This window comes from Neocloeon triangulifer, unplaced genomic scaffold (assembly GCF_031216515.1).
Source record: "Neocloeon triangulifer isolate White Clay Creek 2 clone unplaced genomic scaffold, ASM3121651v1 ptg000015l, whole genome shotgun sequence".
NCBI lineage: Eukaryota > Metazoa > Arthropoda > Insecta > Ephemeroptera > Baetidae > Neocloeon > Neocloeon triangulifer.
The window spans coordinates 3,241,282-3,258,642 of record NW_026775557.1 but is presented as its reverse complement, the minus strand read 5'-3'; the positions used below and the strand labels follow the sequence as shown (position 1 = coordinate 3,258,642).

The 17,361-nt window shown below is 37.5% G+C and overlaps 1 protein-coding gene across 3 annotated transcripts in view; it reads left to right on the top strand.

The window, feature by feature from the left end:
• The window catches only part of LOC132202483 (rhophilin-2), a 39,531-nt gene extending 22,336 nt beyond the window's left edge, over nucleotides 1-17,195 (top strand). For all 3 annotated transcript variants that reach the window (XM_059629432.1, XM_059629433.1, XM_059629434.1), the window contains exons 2-13: nucleotides 9,072-9,187; nucleotides 12,049-12,177; nucleotides 13,000-13,075; nucleotides 13,838-13,915; nucleotides 13,972-14,096; nucleotides 14,200-14,458; nucleotides 14,670-14,768; nucleotides 14,919-15,291; nucleotides 15,389-15,583; nucleotides 15,697-15,932; nucleotides 15,996-16,157; nucleotides 16,363-17,195. In XM_059629432.1, coding sequence (XP_059485415.1) covers nucleotides 9,072-9,187; nucleotides 12,049-12,177; nucleotides 13,000-13,075; nucleotides 13,838-13,915; nucleotides 13,972-14,096; nucleotides 14,200-14,458; nucleotides 14,670-14,768; nucleotides 14,919-15,291; nucleotides 15,389-15,583; nucleotides 15,697-15,932; nucleotides 15,996-16,157; nucleotides 16,363-16,590 — 2,076 coding nt within the window. In that variant the 3' untranslated portion in view covers nucleotides 16,591-17,195. The remainder of the gene's footprint in view (nucleotides 1-9,071; nucleotides 9,188-12,048; nucleotides 12,178-12,999; nucleotides 13,076-13,837; nucleotides 13,916-13,971; nucleotides 14,097-14,199; nucleotides 14,459-14,669; nucleotides 14,769-14,918; nucleotides 15,292-15,388; nucleotides 15,584-15,696; nucleotides 15,933-15,995; nucleotides 16,158-16,362) is intronic.
• Nucleotides 17,196-17,361: the final 166 nt, after the last annotated feature.

Here is a 17,361-nt window from a genome sequence, read left to right as displayed (position 1 = left end):
AAGCAATATTGGATTTCTCGGTCAACTTGGATAATGCCAAGAATTAAATGATAAAAGCCGCACTTGTTTCGAAAGAGAGTCTCTCTCTCTCTAGTTTCTATTTTACATCCATCTCACATTATTTGACAGACCTCCACGGTGGGTTGCGTCGAAACCAAAATTAAAACCTTTGATCCGTCCATTGAACGACCACCTGCCTTAAGCACATCCGTCTGGTGTGCGCTGAACCCTTTCGCCCCGCCAGACGTTGTTCACTCGCATGTGAATAAGCGAAGAAAAATGTCCACCACTTTACAAGCGACAAACAAAAGTTGACTCTGCGCATAATTTTGTGTGTTGCTGAGAAATAAACATTTTCGCGAGAGAAAATGGCAGCCTTGGGCTTGAAAATGATGCAGTAATGAAATAAAACGTGCAGAAACTGAGCGGTGGCATTGCGATAAGAACAATATTTGACGCATGGGTGACCGCCAGTGCGTGCTCTCGACTGTTCTCTTGCAAACGGCGGCCGAAATTGCGCTGAGAAATTTAAAATTGTATGTATGAAACATAAAATATTAAAATATAAAATTCTTTAATACAATTTAAAGCAATGAACACTAATATTATATAAATATAATATATTAATATGTTTAAATAAATATCAATTGGTTTTTTTTTTAATTTTTTAATTAAACAATTAATAATTTTACTATTTTTTCTTACATTTAAACACTCAATTTTATTTGTCAGCTTATATAATATTTATAAATAATTATTTATAGTCGCTGATTGTAAGTTGTAGTGAATGAAATTTAACAAAAAATTATCTTCTGCCACGTGAATGATATTAGAAATTTCATATATATATTAACAAAATTTCACATTTATTGTTCGATGACAACCAAATTCAAGATTTCTTGAACTAGTGGAAGACATGTATCTTAAAATTGATTACACTTAAAGGAAAACATGCCAGCGTGAATTCTTGTGGTGGCCACTTTTTGACCATTGAGTCCTCGCTGCATGATGAGCCCGTCGCTTTCTTCAGCATTCCAATTTTGGGCAAAATTATGCACGACGTAATGCACATCGGAGGCGAAAATGGCCATATAGAAAATAATAATGCTTGGGCAATAAACGTAATAACACACGCCGGCAACAGGCGTAATTTCTCTCGGCAAATAACTTCTCGGACACATAAGTATGTAATAATGTTCACGTACAAACGTTTTTGCTTGTTTGCGTTGGGCGCGCGGATGAAAAACTGGCATTAGAGGAGCATCTTCCTGCGGCGACCCTGAATCAGAGCACTTGCTCGCTCATTCGGTGCCGGGCAAAAAAAAAATTGGCTAACGGATTTCCAACCGCATATGGCCATGATGAAACTCCACTTTGTAACAGCATGAGCTGTTTTTGGCCGAAAATTACTAATATCATCGAATCATTTCCGCCTCGGCTGTTTGTTTTTGCCAAGGAGCCGTTGAACTGACCGGCTTTTGACTTTTGATATACACAAGGAAGCTGCTCCTTAATTCCCTCTGAAGAACTTTTCCCCGAGAAAGTGTAAAAAATCGGGCACCACGATCGTCTCTGTCAAAGATGAGACGAATTACTTTCTAATCGGCCGCGATGCTTCAATGAGATGCACACGTTTTTTTTTACATTTTGCTCCTTAAGACAAAAAGTGCCTCTTTTATTTCAACGAGAAAGTGATTTATGGCGGCGAGTTGAACGCTCGGCGCAGAGATTATTGTTTGATTTGACCTTCGCCGGCAAAAAGCAATTCTTCATCCAATTTCGGCGCAGATTGGAAGAATATATTGCGATAGCCTCTCCTCCGCCCGGACCATTGTTTTGCAGCGTGCAACAAATTTGCTTGCTTTGTTTTGCAAGCTGTCAGCGTGCGCAGGACTTTATGATACACAAGTGGGTATCTTGCTCAAAAATGTTTCAGAGCAAACAAATGACTCCTAATGATCACTTGCAAAAATTTTGAGGAAATGATATTACGATATAAATATACAAAAATCTGCACGGTTTGCATGAAAATATATAAAAGGAAACTGTAAGAATAGTAAAAAATTTAATCAAACAAACTTGTCAAGTTTCAATTTATAAAGATTTAATATATTAATATATTTTTTTTGTACTATGCTTAAATGAATATACATGAAAATAAGATACAAATAAAAAAATTTTTTTAAAACTATTTTAGCTAATTTTGAATTTTTATCTAAAAATTAATTTTGCAAAAAATGTCCATTAACGATTTAAATTAATTTGTGAGTGGCAGTCAATATTTTCTTAAATTATATTAAACAATTCTATATTGTCATCTATTATAGTTTTATCCTAGAATTTTGGATTGATTTGATTATAAGTAAATTTATTTTAAGTTTAATACCATTGACATAATTGCCATAAAATTACAAAGCAATGCAAACGATATAGCCGGCAGCTTTGAAAGGCTTGCAAGAACTTTCTTCCACAAAGGGAGTGCCTATAAATAAAGTACACATCGTTGCTGCGCTTCAAATAAATGAATTATGCCAAGTGTGTGACACATTGGCTGGAATGCTCGCGGCGCCGCGCCGGTGAAATCAAACCGAGGCGACATTCCACCTGCACTTCAGACATAATTTTTCATTTAAATTAACTCTATAATAAATTCTGGCAAAAACTGAATAACAAATTCGGGGTCGTCAAAGTGGTAAATGTTTGGAGAGAAATTCATATGGGCTATCCGCGGGAGTGGATTAATGGGCCGGCGTCGCTTTTGGCCGCGCGCGAAATTACAGTTAGGGAGAAAGAAGTGTCGCAGCGGGAACATTTTTCAAACTGGTTTTGATTAAATATCCGCTGCCGGCACATTTCATATATAAATAAATATTACACGCGCTGGATTAGCGCCGGGATAAGTGCTCTTTTCATGTGCAGTTACTCGCAGGCTACCTCTTTCTATTTCTTTTGCGCGCCAGGCACCGCCCGAGCAGAAGAAAAGTTTGTCGCTAATTAAGGCAAAGCCGTCGACGGACCAGACCGCGAACATCTTGGCCGAGCGCCAAAAAAAATTACGCTATCTTTTAACGGAAATTATTTGCTGGAGAGAGACTTCCGGGTTTACTAATTATTTTAAATGGTATTTTTGCATTTTATTTTAGAGATAAAAATTTAGAATTGAATTCTAACTCTCCAGGCGGATTTCATAAAAAAATTGAAAAGAAAAATGAAAAAATAAAAGGACAATTGACCCCTAAAGGCGATTTTAAAAACTTTGGGTTTTGTCATGTCCAAAGTTGTCTTTTATTTCATCATTTCTTCTCAACATGTTTCCAATATTCATAAAAATTCTGATATATCTTAAATAATTATTAAAATCAATATTTTTTAATAAAAGTCACATATTTAGAAAGTATTTAACAAGTTAAATATTTAAATTCAGAAAAATTACAACATTCAAAACTAATGTTATTTGTGATTGCGAGAGCTGACTTCAGGACGAGGCATAAAATTCAAATTTATGCACACGATTCCGAGAAAATCTTTCACAGGTCTGTGTTTTGCACTATGGCAGAAATGCAAATGCAGTTCTCTGGCACGTTCTTTCTCACCGTGGATTATCAAGTGCATGTTATTTGTGCCGGTCGTGTTTGTCGAATTCGCGCTGCTCATTATCATCGCGAGACGGAGGAGCTTCTAATCAGTTCCACAAATTGTCTGCATGCGACTGTATGTTTTCCTAACCAATTGTGCTTTGCATCTCGGTCACGTTGGTGCCGGCCGGGCTAATTACGAAATTTTCAGTCTCGCCGATAAATCATCAGGCAGAGCAGGCTAATCAAATCGGGCCTAATTAGCCGCGGGCCTTCCGAGCCAGCGCGAGATGCGCACCAATAAAAGGAGAGCGCGGCAGCTGGAATTCATTTTCTCCGAGGCGCGATTGTAAAAAGAGCTCTCAATCCGTTATGTAATTCTCATGCTCGGATCTGCTGATTTATGCTAATCACCCCCTCTGCAGCCGCCCCTTTTCGTTTATTGCAGCTTTTCGAGGAAAATAAAAATAATGCTGCTCTGCGCGATGGTCGCGATTATTATTGAAAACGTTCACTTGCACTCGGCGGGGAGAACAGACTGCTCAATTAACGCGGCGAAATTATACATTTATGCTGAGAGGTAAATAATCTGCTGCCCAGTGTTGTTGAACCCATCATACCACCGATCTTATTCCAGTCGACACCTCTATAAACACACTTGACGAATCAAAGGGCCATTTGAAAAGGGTTAAAATATTTTTTTCATTTGTTATGAAGTAAAGCCAAATTTTAAAATTTACAATTATCAATATTCCCACAAAACCATTCTAGATTTTTCATAATAATTTAATGTTATGCATTTTTATAAACCATCGTTTTTACTTAATATCAAATCAAGGAAGTCTATTTAAAAAGATATATAATAATTTTTCCTTAGAGTAAATATTTAATTTTTCCAGGAAAGAGATCTGAATTAATTAACATAATTTTCTATAAATAAGTTTAATTTTGTGTTTTTTGACCTTTTCAACCTGAGGCAGACTAAAATTATCTCATTTGAATTTGAGATGAGGAATTTTAAGACGACTTAAGCTGCCATTGTGATATTTTGTATAGAAAAATCCGGCTCTATCGCAAGAGTGACGAAGTAGATCCTGATCGTTGCCAGAGATGAGTCTGGTCCAGCCAAGGTCACCTTAGTCTCTCCGCATTGTAGGTCACTGAGAAATATCTTCCTTTTCACGTGTGTGTGTGTGTCTGGTGTGTGCCCTGCCTTCCTTCTTCTCGGATGCCTCTTTCGATTAATAATCGCCGCCTAATGAAAGCCGGCCGACCGAGCGTTATTAATGAGACGCAGGCGAGCTGATGGTGATGGAAAACTGGTCTGCGTTGCGTGTAATAATAATAATGCACCAAGAAATAATCATCTCGCATCACTGTCCGTGCCTCGGACGAGAAACGACGGACGCCGGGTTGATTTATTGTGCTCCGCATATCTTCCGAGAAAATGCCTTTTGAAGCAGCAGCCACTTCCAATGGGGCATGAGCGGAGCATCGCCAGGCTCATTTCCCTCCAGATTTTATCGCCAACATAAGAACAGATCGTTCTCCTGCATTAAAATCACCCTAGGAGTAAAAAAATATATTTAAATATATATTTTAGAAGGTTTCTGGGAAAAAAGCTGAAAAGAATATTTTGAAATCCTTTATTTAAAAACTACCCTCAAAGTAAATTTTCAAAACCTAAATGATATTGAAAAGATTAGAAAATGTGCCAAACAATGCTCACAGCATCAAATTGGGTCTTCTTTATCACTGAAATTTTAGAAATAGTAATATCTTGCTCATGGTGTTACTTTTTCGTTTTAAAATCCAACAATTCAATTTAATTCTAGCAAAAATTTGCTGATCTTTTCAAAATGTAAAATTTTTGTAAAAAATTTAATAAATTTTATATTATTTTCATACTTTTTTTTTACAAATTTCTTTCTGAATTATTATTATTTGAAAAATATATTGTTCATTTATACTGAAATTTGTAATGCTGTAGAAAAATCTGCTTTGGTTTCAAATTTATCAGTGATATTTTGGAAGTTACTTAGCTTAATACATATTTTAATTAACTCAACATTTCAATTTTGATTGAAGTTAATGAATACTCTCAATGGAATGAAAGGAATCCCGCAAAAATTGCATTTCCCTTTAAGCAATTTGGCTAATTGAATAAAACCTGAAAATCATCGTCGCTGTCATTACAATCCACAAGCAAAGTTAGCTGTAAATATGAAAAGTGCAGTTCGGGACAGAATTTAATGCTGAATTAAAACGTGTGCCGTTAAATGGCAAACGGTGGCAAACACCGGGGATTCACACGCACTAGCAATTGGCGGACTCATCATGAAATGTAACAATTCGCCTCTTCTCTGCGCGCGTTTGAATATGTACGGTAAAAATTTGCATCAAAGAATACACATGCAGGTGGCTCTCTCTTTCTTTCTCGGCCAATATGCGCGCCACTTTGCGCCAGCACGACTTATAAATATATTCTCTCGATAATAAAGCAGCACACTCGTGAAATCGCATTCCTCGGTACTCGATCATAATGCAAACGAGCTGTGAGAATAATTCGCGTGTAGAGAAACTGCTGCTACTTAAAAAAAAAAACTAGCCGCGATTATAATAACAATAATAATATCCCAGGCGCGGGTAAAATGGTGTTGCATAACTGTTTCTTCTGTCGGCGTGTGTGGATTTCGAGTGTGTGTTTTGTAATTGCGCAGCAGCAGCAGCAGCAGCAGCAAAATTATTGAAAAACATGAAAAACTTTCGGCTCTTTTATTGCCAGCTTGCGTGTCCTGCTGGGATAAATTAATGAATTTCGTAGTCAGCCGCGTGTGTGCGATCACAAAATACACTCGCCAATATTAAGCCTGATGCCCGCCAGCCAGACTAGCTTCTGAATTTAGCGTGAAAATTGAGTACAGGCCTTTTACCTTTGCGTAATCGGCAACATTTCCAACCTTGATTTGTTCTGAAGAATTGTAAAAATGTTAAATGTTGCATGAGATGTCTATTCCTCAGGATTTTTCGCAATGTTCTCAATCATTTATTGCACGTTATATTAAAATAATTGAATTACTCGTTTATATCAAGATTTCATTTTTTTTTTAAATTTGTTTGAATAAATTAATTACCGTTCCAATTCTGAATTGGAAAAAACTGGTTATTACTTTATCAATTTCGTTAGTAATTTTATTGTAATGAATGCTCATAATTCTCAATTACACTTTTTTTTAAATATCTACTTAATATTACTACTAATTTTTAATTCTAACCGGATATTTTAGATGGAACATTGAAAAAAGAAGGGCTTGCTAATTTCCTTTCAACCTCGAAAGAGTTCACATATTGCCGTGTGAGGCGGAAATGAGATGGAAAGCAAGCCGCAGCAATTTCGATGCAGAACTATAAAAAATGTTGATGCTCGCCGTGTGTGTGAGCGAGTCGCGGCCTGTCTGCCTCGGCGGTGCAATGTTATTATTATTTTCTCTGTTTGCGGCAATAAAAGTCGCGCCGTGATTCCCAGCAATAAAACTTCCTGTTGTTCCTTCTCATCATGGAAGAATGAAAAAAACGCTGCCACCGGGGCCGCCACTTTTTTATTTAGTACTTGACAAAGTGCATTCAACGCCCTTTGATTTCGGTGACCCGGATCGCAAGCTTCGTTGGAGATTTGCTTCGGAGTTTTGACAGAGAACCGATCAGTTCTTGTGCCGGCAAATCGCGGCTCATTATGCCCGTTTCTCACGCAAATAACCGCCGATGAGAAAAAACGGCGCGCGGACCGTTAGTTATCGGCCACTCAGCTCTGCTCCTCTTTCCTTCGAAACGTCCAATAAATTCCTCCGTAAAATGCAGCAACTTCACGATTTTCACCATTATTAATATATGGAAGTTCCGAATGCTTCCATTGCATTCAAAATCAATGGTGAAATAAAACAAACTCAATTTGAAATCAACATTTCCAAATATTAAAAACAAAACAAAATTTTCTAATATTTACAATTAAATCTAAATAAATTCATTTTATATCAATTAAGTTCATTTTATTTTTATAATATTAAGCAATATTTTAAAGCAGGTATAAGAATATTGCTCTAATTTAATTATGCTATTAAAAATATAATATTTGTTCAATTTTTTATGCTCAACACAAATATTTTGCTAGGAAAATTGTCTTGTAAAGGAGTTTTCCAAGAGTTTGGAAAGGCATTAAAATTTCTTGCATAATAAGCTCTGGGTTTTTAGAGATCAAAAACATGTTGTGAACAGCTGGGTATTTTGATTATTTTGACTTCATCTAAAGAAATGTACCTTCACTTTGACCATTTACGATAGAAAAGATTAAGTTAAAATTTATCTCAAGATAATGTTGGAAATTATAAATAGCATCGTCGATTTCAACAGAGCGTGTAGTGTTGGAAATAATGGAACCGTTCATTTGTCTCTGCTTTAATCACCGAGCCGTCAACTTTGAAATTAGTAACTCTGCTGCGTATATTCCATTAATGTGAAAAATGGATTGTTCTCCAGCGAGATGAGGATAATTAAGCTCTTCCTGTTAATCAGACGCATACATTTATGGCCAGAAAGATCGAGGCGTCCAAAAGTACCGTATGGCTCAATTATTTATAGTTTGAGGCTCGTGGAATAGTTGATTTTCGTGGCTTGCTCTCGTCCAAAGTTTAATTTCACTTATACTCAAAAGTTGCCATGGAAAGAACTCGTTCAATATCTCAATTCCTCTCAATTGGTAAATAAAATCCGAAAGAGCTGCGAGGACTTTCACCTCTCGCTTTCTCTGCCAAGCGACTTCTCACAACATCGGACAAACTTGCGCGAGACTGGCCCTTCAAATGTGCTTCATTGAGCTTTTACAAAATTTGGAAGCGCCGCGCCTTGCTCTAAATCGGAGAAATATTTAATAAATTTAAAATAAAAAAAAGCACGTGAGTGTTACTTTCATAAAAGAATAAAGAGCAAAGTTTCTAAAGAGAAAAAAACTCGGTAAAATCTCCAAGGCAATTTTGGAGAAGCAACATTATTTTTATTACCAACAAAATTTTAAAATTTATGTACAATTGTTATACGTACAATTTATTTATTGATATTTATTTATTCTGATAAAATGAAAGGCAAGTGATTGTCACTGTGAGGCGTTGGCTAGGTAAAAGGATGGTTTTTGCAATTATGTCCTCCGCTGATGAATCACATTTTTGCGAAAAGTCGTAAACCGAGCCAGCATAATAAACATGCAGTTGGTAATTTGACACTCGCACAGAATAATCCTATCATGCGTGCAGCCATATATGTAGGAGCTGGGCTGAGGTCCCTGTTCTCATGTGCAAAAGGTCACGTGAGATTGTGCAGCGAAAACGAACATGCTGGTATATATATTCTAATTAAAACCAGCATTGTTTTTCTATTTGAAAAATCACCTGTCACAATGATCTATAGCTAAGGTTGTTTAACCCTCAATTTTGATTTTTGTTTCAGGGCTCTGATCCTCGCATCGCAACATGCAGGGGCAAACTGCAAAACAAACGGTCCAAGTTGAACCAGGAGATCAACAAGGAGCTGAGACTGAGGGCAGGAGCCGAAAACCTCTACAAGTAAGTCTTGCTTTTTTTATTATTCAAATTAAATTTTTTCTTCACATTTTTTGCTGTTTATTGAAATTAACAAAGAAAAAAAATTACTTTCCCTGAAATTTGGAGATAAATAGTGCAGTAGAAAAAATATTGAATGTTCTAGTTGATGATTGTTTTATTTTTAAATAACAAAATTTTGCGTAAAAATTAAAATTCCACTCATAAAACTGCCTTTCGAATGGACATTCAACATTCCAAGCACTCTGCTTCAATTAAATTCACCACTCAAGCGGATGAAAATGAATTTGATTAAGTGAATTAGCATTGCACGAGTGTCTCGTCGACGAATCTCTTTATTGTAAGCAGCTTTCTTTCTTTCTTTCTTTACTTCAAATCTGCAGCGCTTCGCCTCACATGCTCAAATCACACTCCTCTGTGGATGCGGCTGTGTGTAAATGTGTCTGCACTTTCGAGCAAAGGATTGAGTTTGACAAGAAAGCTCTTTGTCCACGTGCTTTTTGTGCGGACACGGCACATGCCGAGGAATCCTTTGTGGTGCTCCCATTCCAATTTTTTTTTTACCGCGACACGAGACGCACTTCATGTGCCGCGCGCTTATTTTGTTGGACGAGGTCCAAGCAGGCCGCTCGAATTAAAAATTATTTCAAAACAAACGCAACTTTCTTTTTTGTTCATTTAGGAAGGTAAAAGGGTGCTGGAAAACGAAACCAAGTCAAGTGCATTGAGAGTTGCGTTTGAGGTCTGAGCCTTTCAAGGCTGTCCACAGAGATAACGCGTTCAAAGGTATAGCGGTGCAAAGGTCGTAAATACACACATGACAGAGCGTCGGTTGGGCAAGAGGATGCACCGTGATAAGGAAGGCAGCCGCGCACTCATTTGCATTGAAAATTATATTCGCTCCGCATCCTGCTCGACCTCTCTGCAGAGCTATTACAAGGATATGTTTTCCTCTCAAAGGATGAAAAATAAAACAATATGAACCTCGAGATTCCAGGAAAAGTTTTATTAATCAGTTGATGCGTACAGACAAAAATTTCCCTGCGGGCGCTGAGGAACTGAACAAGTAATTTTTTTTCTGAAAATAAAACAGAAATCTAAACATACGTTAAAAGGTTACTATTTCAAATAATTTGCTAAGTGAGCATTTTGATGGACGAGCCAGAAATAAGAGAAAATTCATTTATCTATAATTATTATTATTTATTCTTCTCAGTCCATAAAAAAATTTGCGATTTGAAAAGAGAAGAAAGGGTTTACAACAGCAGATGTCTGCTAAAAAACACCCAAAATCAAAATAACGTATTGTTTTAATAGATCCTGATTTAATCATAATATTATTATACAATAACTACCTGGTTCTGTGATTTAATTTATTACAATGAGCCAGAGACAATTGGAGTATTGACAGTTACAGCTTTACAGGCCCAAAGTAATTGTATTTTGATAAATATATTAAAATTTTATTTATTGATGCAAATGTTTTTAACATAAACAAACAATAAACTTTGAAAATATATAAAATCCAATAACTAATTTTTAACCAAATATTTTTAAATAAATATAAAAAATTATTTTAATTAATACTACATAATTTTAAAAAATATTTAAAGCCTAGAGAATAATCACAATTTGCATTTATTTTTAATATGTTATTTGTAAAATAAGAAAGTCCATTGTGTTGTACATGCTTGTAGGCGTGCAGATAATTTGCATTAATTGGCCGCCCAGCATGGATTTTGAAAAGGACGAAGAAAGTGCCGACGAATCGAGAGAGTGTGTTGTTGTGGAACGGCGAAAACAAACAGTGTGGAAGATTAAAGGATTGTTTTGTTGCTGCTCGTGATCACACAATCTTTCTCTCTCTCCAACTCGGCGACTCCCGTCTGTAGGTCTGTGTGAGAGAGAGAGACCGATGCTCTTTAAATATAACGGGGCGGATAAGAGATTCGGACCGAGTTCCGTTTTGTTTGCAGTGACAACACACGCGCCGAGAGCTGCGGCGCGGCGGCGAAAAGCGATTCGCCGTTTATTCGAATACACGCCACATAAAAACTTGTTCTACAAGCAGAGCACAATTACGTAAGCCGAAAAGCAGCGGCGTTGAAATTGAATTGCCATTTAAAGCAGATCGTCAAAATTAGCCGCGCTAAGGAAAGCAGAGGCACACGTGAATTTTTATAAACAGGAAAGTTTTATATATTTCTCAACCCGTTATGTTGAAAACGAGTCGCAATTAAACAGTCCGATCGGCAGAAGCGTTTTTCAAAACTGTAAAAAAATATCATATCATTTGAGCCTGTTTGTGCGAGAGATTTGAGTAAAAATAAAAATAACAAACAGTGGAGTTTCGTTTACAATTAGAACATGAGAAATAAAAAGAGCAATTCTCTTTTGAAGCTCACTTTGAGAGTGTTGCTGCCTCTCTTATGGCAATAAATAGGCCAGAATAATGAGCAAGATTCTCTCTCATGACAAATTTTCGTTTGCTAATCGGAGCGTGAGTCGTCTCGAAATGAGCAGGTAGACGGACCATAGCCCAAAATCAACTCCACCCACAATCCATCTGCCCCAGGGCTCACATTTAAACCTTCCACTTAGGAGGAGCGCGAATTTTCAGCCAAATTATCATCTCCCATAACACAATTGTTTGTTTTTCTCTCAACTTTACCACGCGCAGATTCCAACACTTGCGTAATTCTGGGATCTGTTTCTTAATTTTTTCGCAGCCTCGAGTGTAATTTTCACTCTCGCTTCTCATAATACCTTTATTAAAATTCCTTTGTCTCCTGGCGAATCTCTGATTTTTATTACTTCCTGTCGCGATACAAGACTTTAATTTGCGCTTAATTTCGTGTTTCCAGAGCGACGACGAACAAGAAGCTGAGGGAAACCGTGGCTCTCGAGCTCAGCTTCGTCAACTCGAACCTGCAACTCCTGAAGGAACAACTGGCCGAGCTTAACAGCTCCGTCGAGGTGTACCAAAAAGACAGGTGATTATATACATTGATCTTTTTTTTCCATCAACTTTGATTTGTCCCTGACGCAATCTAATTTTAGCACCTTGATTGATGAAAAGTTTTCTTTTCTTGGTAAAGAGAATAAAAAATAGTTGCCTCACTTTCAAGCTAGCGACGCCCACTTTTGTTCACCTGACGAGCACAAAAAGCTGTCAAATATTATAATATAATCTCCTGGTAGACGATTCTATGAAAACTCCTCGGCGCTCTTTCGAGACTTTCGCCGCTTCACGGCCCGAAATGAGCATACATGAATAATATATGCGTGTAGATATTACACCGGCCGGGCGCCGAGGTGACGCAACAAATAATAATAATGGGTGACCCACTCGAGAGTGTGTATAGTATGCCGTGGTGCTCATTTCCAGCCTTGCGCTGGAGCAGCGGCAGGTGAGCTCCAATCTGACCCAAGTGACCCACATTCCACAAGAATATAAGTGGCGGCGACACACAAACTCCAAAGATTTCCATCTCCTCCATCAGCAACTTAACTATGCAAAAACTTGTACACAAGAATGATGATGATCTTGAAAAACATTTTCCTATAAAAGGTTTAATTAATATTTAAATTGACTGAGGCTATTTTTTAATTTATATATATTTCATTAATTTATGCAAATTAAAATTGGTGAGATTACATACATTTTTCCTGAAAGTTTTTATTTCAGTGATAGTGAATTGCAGTTCTTGTCTTATTTATTATGTAAATATGACAATTTCGGTTAATTTTCTGTGTTTATTCATCTTGGGATTTGTTGAATAATATTACAACATTGCTTAATTTTGTGTTTGCAGTTCCGAGCCAACGATGCCAATGATCCCGTTGGGCCTGAAAGAGACGAAAGAGATCGACTTCAGGGACCCGTTCAAGGTACAAAAGGGGGGCTTCCCGTGCAGGCAGGCAGGGCAATTAGTTTTTCCATCGATACTTTATTAATGATTGCGGCGTGACGCGGCGCAAATTTCATCTCTCGCTCGTGCATGCATGTGCGTCTTTTTTGTTTGCCTATTGGCACAAAGAGGCCCCATGTATGTGTGTACATACGTGAATGCCGCCGCCGCCAGCGAATATAAGTGGTTCTCGCGCCATTGTTTCGATCGGCGGAATGAGCGAGAAAAAATCATGAAGTGTCGACGCCGCCGTGAAAGGTGATGCCGCGCGATGATTTTCAGTTGATACGCAATTTCAATACTTCCACACGTGAGCAGGCGGCATCATCTCGCAAAAAGCGAGGCGTGGTTGGAAAATGAGAAGAATATTATACATGTCGTAAAAGAGGAGCTAAGAAAGCAGGAGCACGTCATGCTTTGCTTTGAGAATTAGCTTCGGTCTAGCACGTTTGCCTTTGTTGCATTTTACTCAAAATTATTTTTTATCAGGTTCAGACCTGCAAGTAAGGGGAAAATTCCTCTTAATATTTAAAATTTATTTATTAAAGATTTTTTTAAAAAATTCTCTATCAATTTCTTCAATTTTTCTTGTTCATTTTCTGAATTAAGCATTTTTTTGTTTTTAATAATGAAATTTATAAAACTTCTCAATTTATATATAATTGCATTTTAAACGAGAATACTTTTAATTATGTTTTTTCTGTTGCTTTTTATGAAATGCAAATTTTTATGCATTTTACAGGACTTCATCCTGGAGCATTATAGCGAAGATAGCTCTTTGTACGACGACGCCATAACCGAGTTCATGGACATAAGACAGGTGAGGTCGAAGTGTCATGCGAAATACTAATTATCTTACTAATTTGTTCGCTCAAGGCTATGAGAACTCCGCTGAGAGACAATTCGGGAGTGTCCCTGCTCTTTGACTATTACAATCAACTTTACTTCGTGGAAAGACGTTTTTTCCCACCGGACCGCAGTCTCGGCATCTACTTTGAATGGTAATTCAACTTTTATCTCGCGCATATAATTATACGTTTTAAGCACACATTAAAAAGTTTGCATTGTTGAACAAAAGCCTTGAATCTGTGATTTTTTTTAAAGGTATGACTCGTTGACCGGAGTGCCGAGCTGTCAGCGGACGGTGGCTTTTGAGAAGGCGTGCGTTTTGTTCAACATTGGCGCCGTCTACACGCAGATTGGGACGCGACAGGATCGGAAGAGTAGCCGAGGTCTGGACAGTGCAGTGGACGCCTTTCTCAGGGCGGCCGGCACATTCCAGTACATCCACGAGAGCTTCACCAACGCGCCTAGCATGGACCTCAGTCCGGACATGCTCGACATGCTGGTCCAGTTGATGCTGGTAGGATTACTGTTAACTGAAATTCCATGAAGAAGCGGGAGCCAAAAATTATATATCTTCTGTTGAGAGTTATGCAACCGGCAGAATTTGTACGTCAAGCAGATTGCATAACTTTATAATAACGGGAAAAGATTCGCGCAAAATATATAATTTAGTAGAATTTTATTTATTAAATTAAAGTGATTGATTAATTTATAATCTTTTTTTCAAGGCACAAGCAAGAGAGTGCTTGTTTGAGAAACTGGAGCTCCAAAGCCAAGACCTTCGAGATGTAGATGTGTGTCTAGATTTGGGGCAAGAAGCAGCGCAGGTAATGAATTCACTGATAACATTTATATATAGTTAAATTTTTAATTATTATTTCTAATCAATGCTGACGTGTATTGAACAATAAGCTCAATGAATTTGACTTTTCTCATTTCAATTTTTTATTTTTTTATTAATTTAATTATTTTTGCAGGTGGCTGATGCGTACAGCAAAGTTTTCACTTTGATTTCGGTGCCAAGTGTGAAGGACTATGTGGCGACGTCATGGGTGTCCCTAACAACAGTGAAGCAGGAGCACTACCGGGCGTTGTCGCACTACCACGTGGCCTGCGGCCTGCTGAGTCTGCTCAAGAAGCAAAGCAGCCCAAAGAAACACCCAGCGCCGAAACCGCCTACGGCAAAACAGATTTCCGCCGTTGACGTCAACGAAAACAACAACGGCAGTCTCAGTCTGCCCAACAGGACCAGGGACACCCTGCAGTACATACACGCACCGCACCATGAGAATGACAAACTGCAACTCGAAATCAGGGTGCCCAGTGACGAGGCCGAATGCAGATTGCTAGGTTTGAAAATTTATCCTCATTTATTTGTTTTTATATGATATGCAGAATATATTTTTTGTCTGGTCTTATAAAAATTAAATTTATTCTGCATTGGCAGGTCGAGTTCACCTGAGGGAGGCTGTGTTGCGGCATGAAGAAAGTCAGCGCCTGTATAGAATGTGTCGAGAATTGAGAGGCAAGGACGCTTTGCTGGCTGAATTGCGACGAGCCCACCGACGTGCCAACGAAACTTACAAAACTTTGGAAGAGGATGATGATTTCAGAGATATGCTTGACCCACCGCTTATTGTTGGTAGGTTCCAGTCTTAAATTTTTTTTTTAGCTTTCCAAGTCACTTATTATATTATATTTAAAATCATCTCTCTTTTAAATTCAGTATGTTTAATTTAGAATTTCTTTTTCCAGCGTCGACAAAGTTCCAGCTCAGTCTCACGCCTCCTGACTTTGCTCAGTACAGGGTGCAGGACTTGTTCAAGTCCCTGGGTCCTGTGGCGATATTTTCTGCAAAGCATCACTGGACGGTGCCCCGGACCATCCAGCTCGTGTTGCAGCCTCTAGAAAAAGGCGACGGTTTTGGCTTCATGGTGCGCGGTGACGCACCTGTGGTCGTTGCAGGCGTTGACGGAGGCAGTCTTGCAGAGGTGAAATTAAATCAATCATAGTTTTGAGTGTGTTTCAAATTTAACGGTTCAATTCAAAATCAGGCTGCGGGAATGAAACAAGGAGACTTCATAGTGGCCATTGGAGATGAGGACGTGAAATGGTCCATGCACGACCATGTTGTACAGAAAATCAAGGAGGCCAAAAAAGCAGGAAGCTCCCTGTGCTTGAAACTGGTCACTCCAATGGACAGAAATTATTTGAAGGTATATAAAATTTTTGAAATAGCACATATTGTTTTATTTAATGAAAATATAAGCATCATAGCTATTTTTTGAAATTGCCACTGAAATTTAGTTTATTTTTCAATTATAATTACTAAAAAAGTTTTATTCAAATTGATTACAATTTATTATTGTTTCTGTAACTCAATTAGTTAAATATTTTGTAAAATAATTTTAATTTTTACAGCCAAGGACGAGTGTTACAAGCAATAAGGGATCTTTTTCACCAACGTCCACAACGTCGAGTAGTTCCAGTGGTGTCTCTTCAGGCAGTCACAGCCCCCAAGGCAGCGTGACCAGCAGCAGAATGGCAAAATCCACGAGTCATCAGAAGAAGCTGACATGGAACCCTTTCCGAAACAAAACCAAAGCAGATGAGCCCCACGGCTATGATGGCAATGTGATTCTGCGATAGAAAATTTTTCAGACTAGAAATATAAAAATTGCTCAGTCAGGAGGAAGGTCAAGTCGCTGAATCACTATATCGAAAATCAATATATCATTTATTAAAGCCATGAAGTTACCTCGTCGTCATTTTTATAAACTTTGATGTGCAATATAATATGTATTATTAATTATTTTAATGTCGTGCGTTTTGGATTTGCACAGAGAGTGGTCAATCGACAACAGAAATTGCAAAAAGTACCCTGATGTCCCTTGACCGTTTTCTGTCTACAAGGAGGTGTCACTTTTTCCATAAAAGTGGCACTCTCCGACTCATCGTAGTTTTCAAATCATTCATTTAAGATTTTACAAACTCTTGGCAATTATTTGTGAATTAAAAAAAAAATACAAATACAAATTACTGCCAAGCGTTTGTGAATCAAAAGAAACCCACGACAACTTTTATATACTGTAGAATAATTGTAATATTTTGACAAAATGTGCCACATATCGCTGTAGGTTTGAGTTCTCTGCGTATATAAATGTATAAAAACTTGATAATAATTTGCATGGAGCTCCCTGTGTAAGCATTGAACTTTGGAAATATTATTCTTGTCAAATAAAATGAGCATACTAAAGGATGTTTTTTTTTATTTCCTATAATTATATATCATAACAAATATTTCCTAAATCAGGAATTTTCAATAATAATAATTCATTTTATTGTTGAATTTGATTTTTATTTGAAAAATTTTGGCGTTGTTAATTGTTAATCATACAATTAGTTGCAAAAATAGAATCT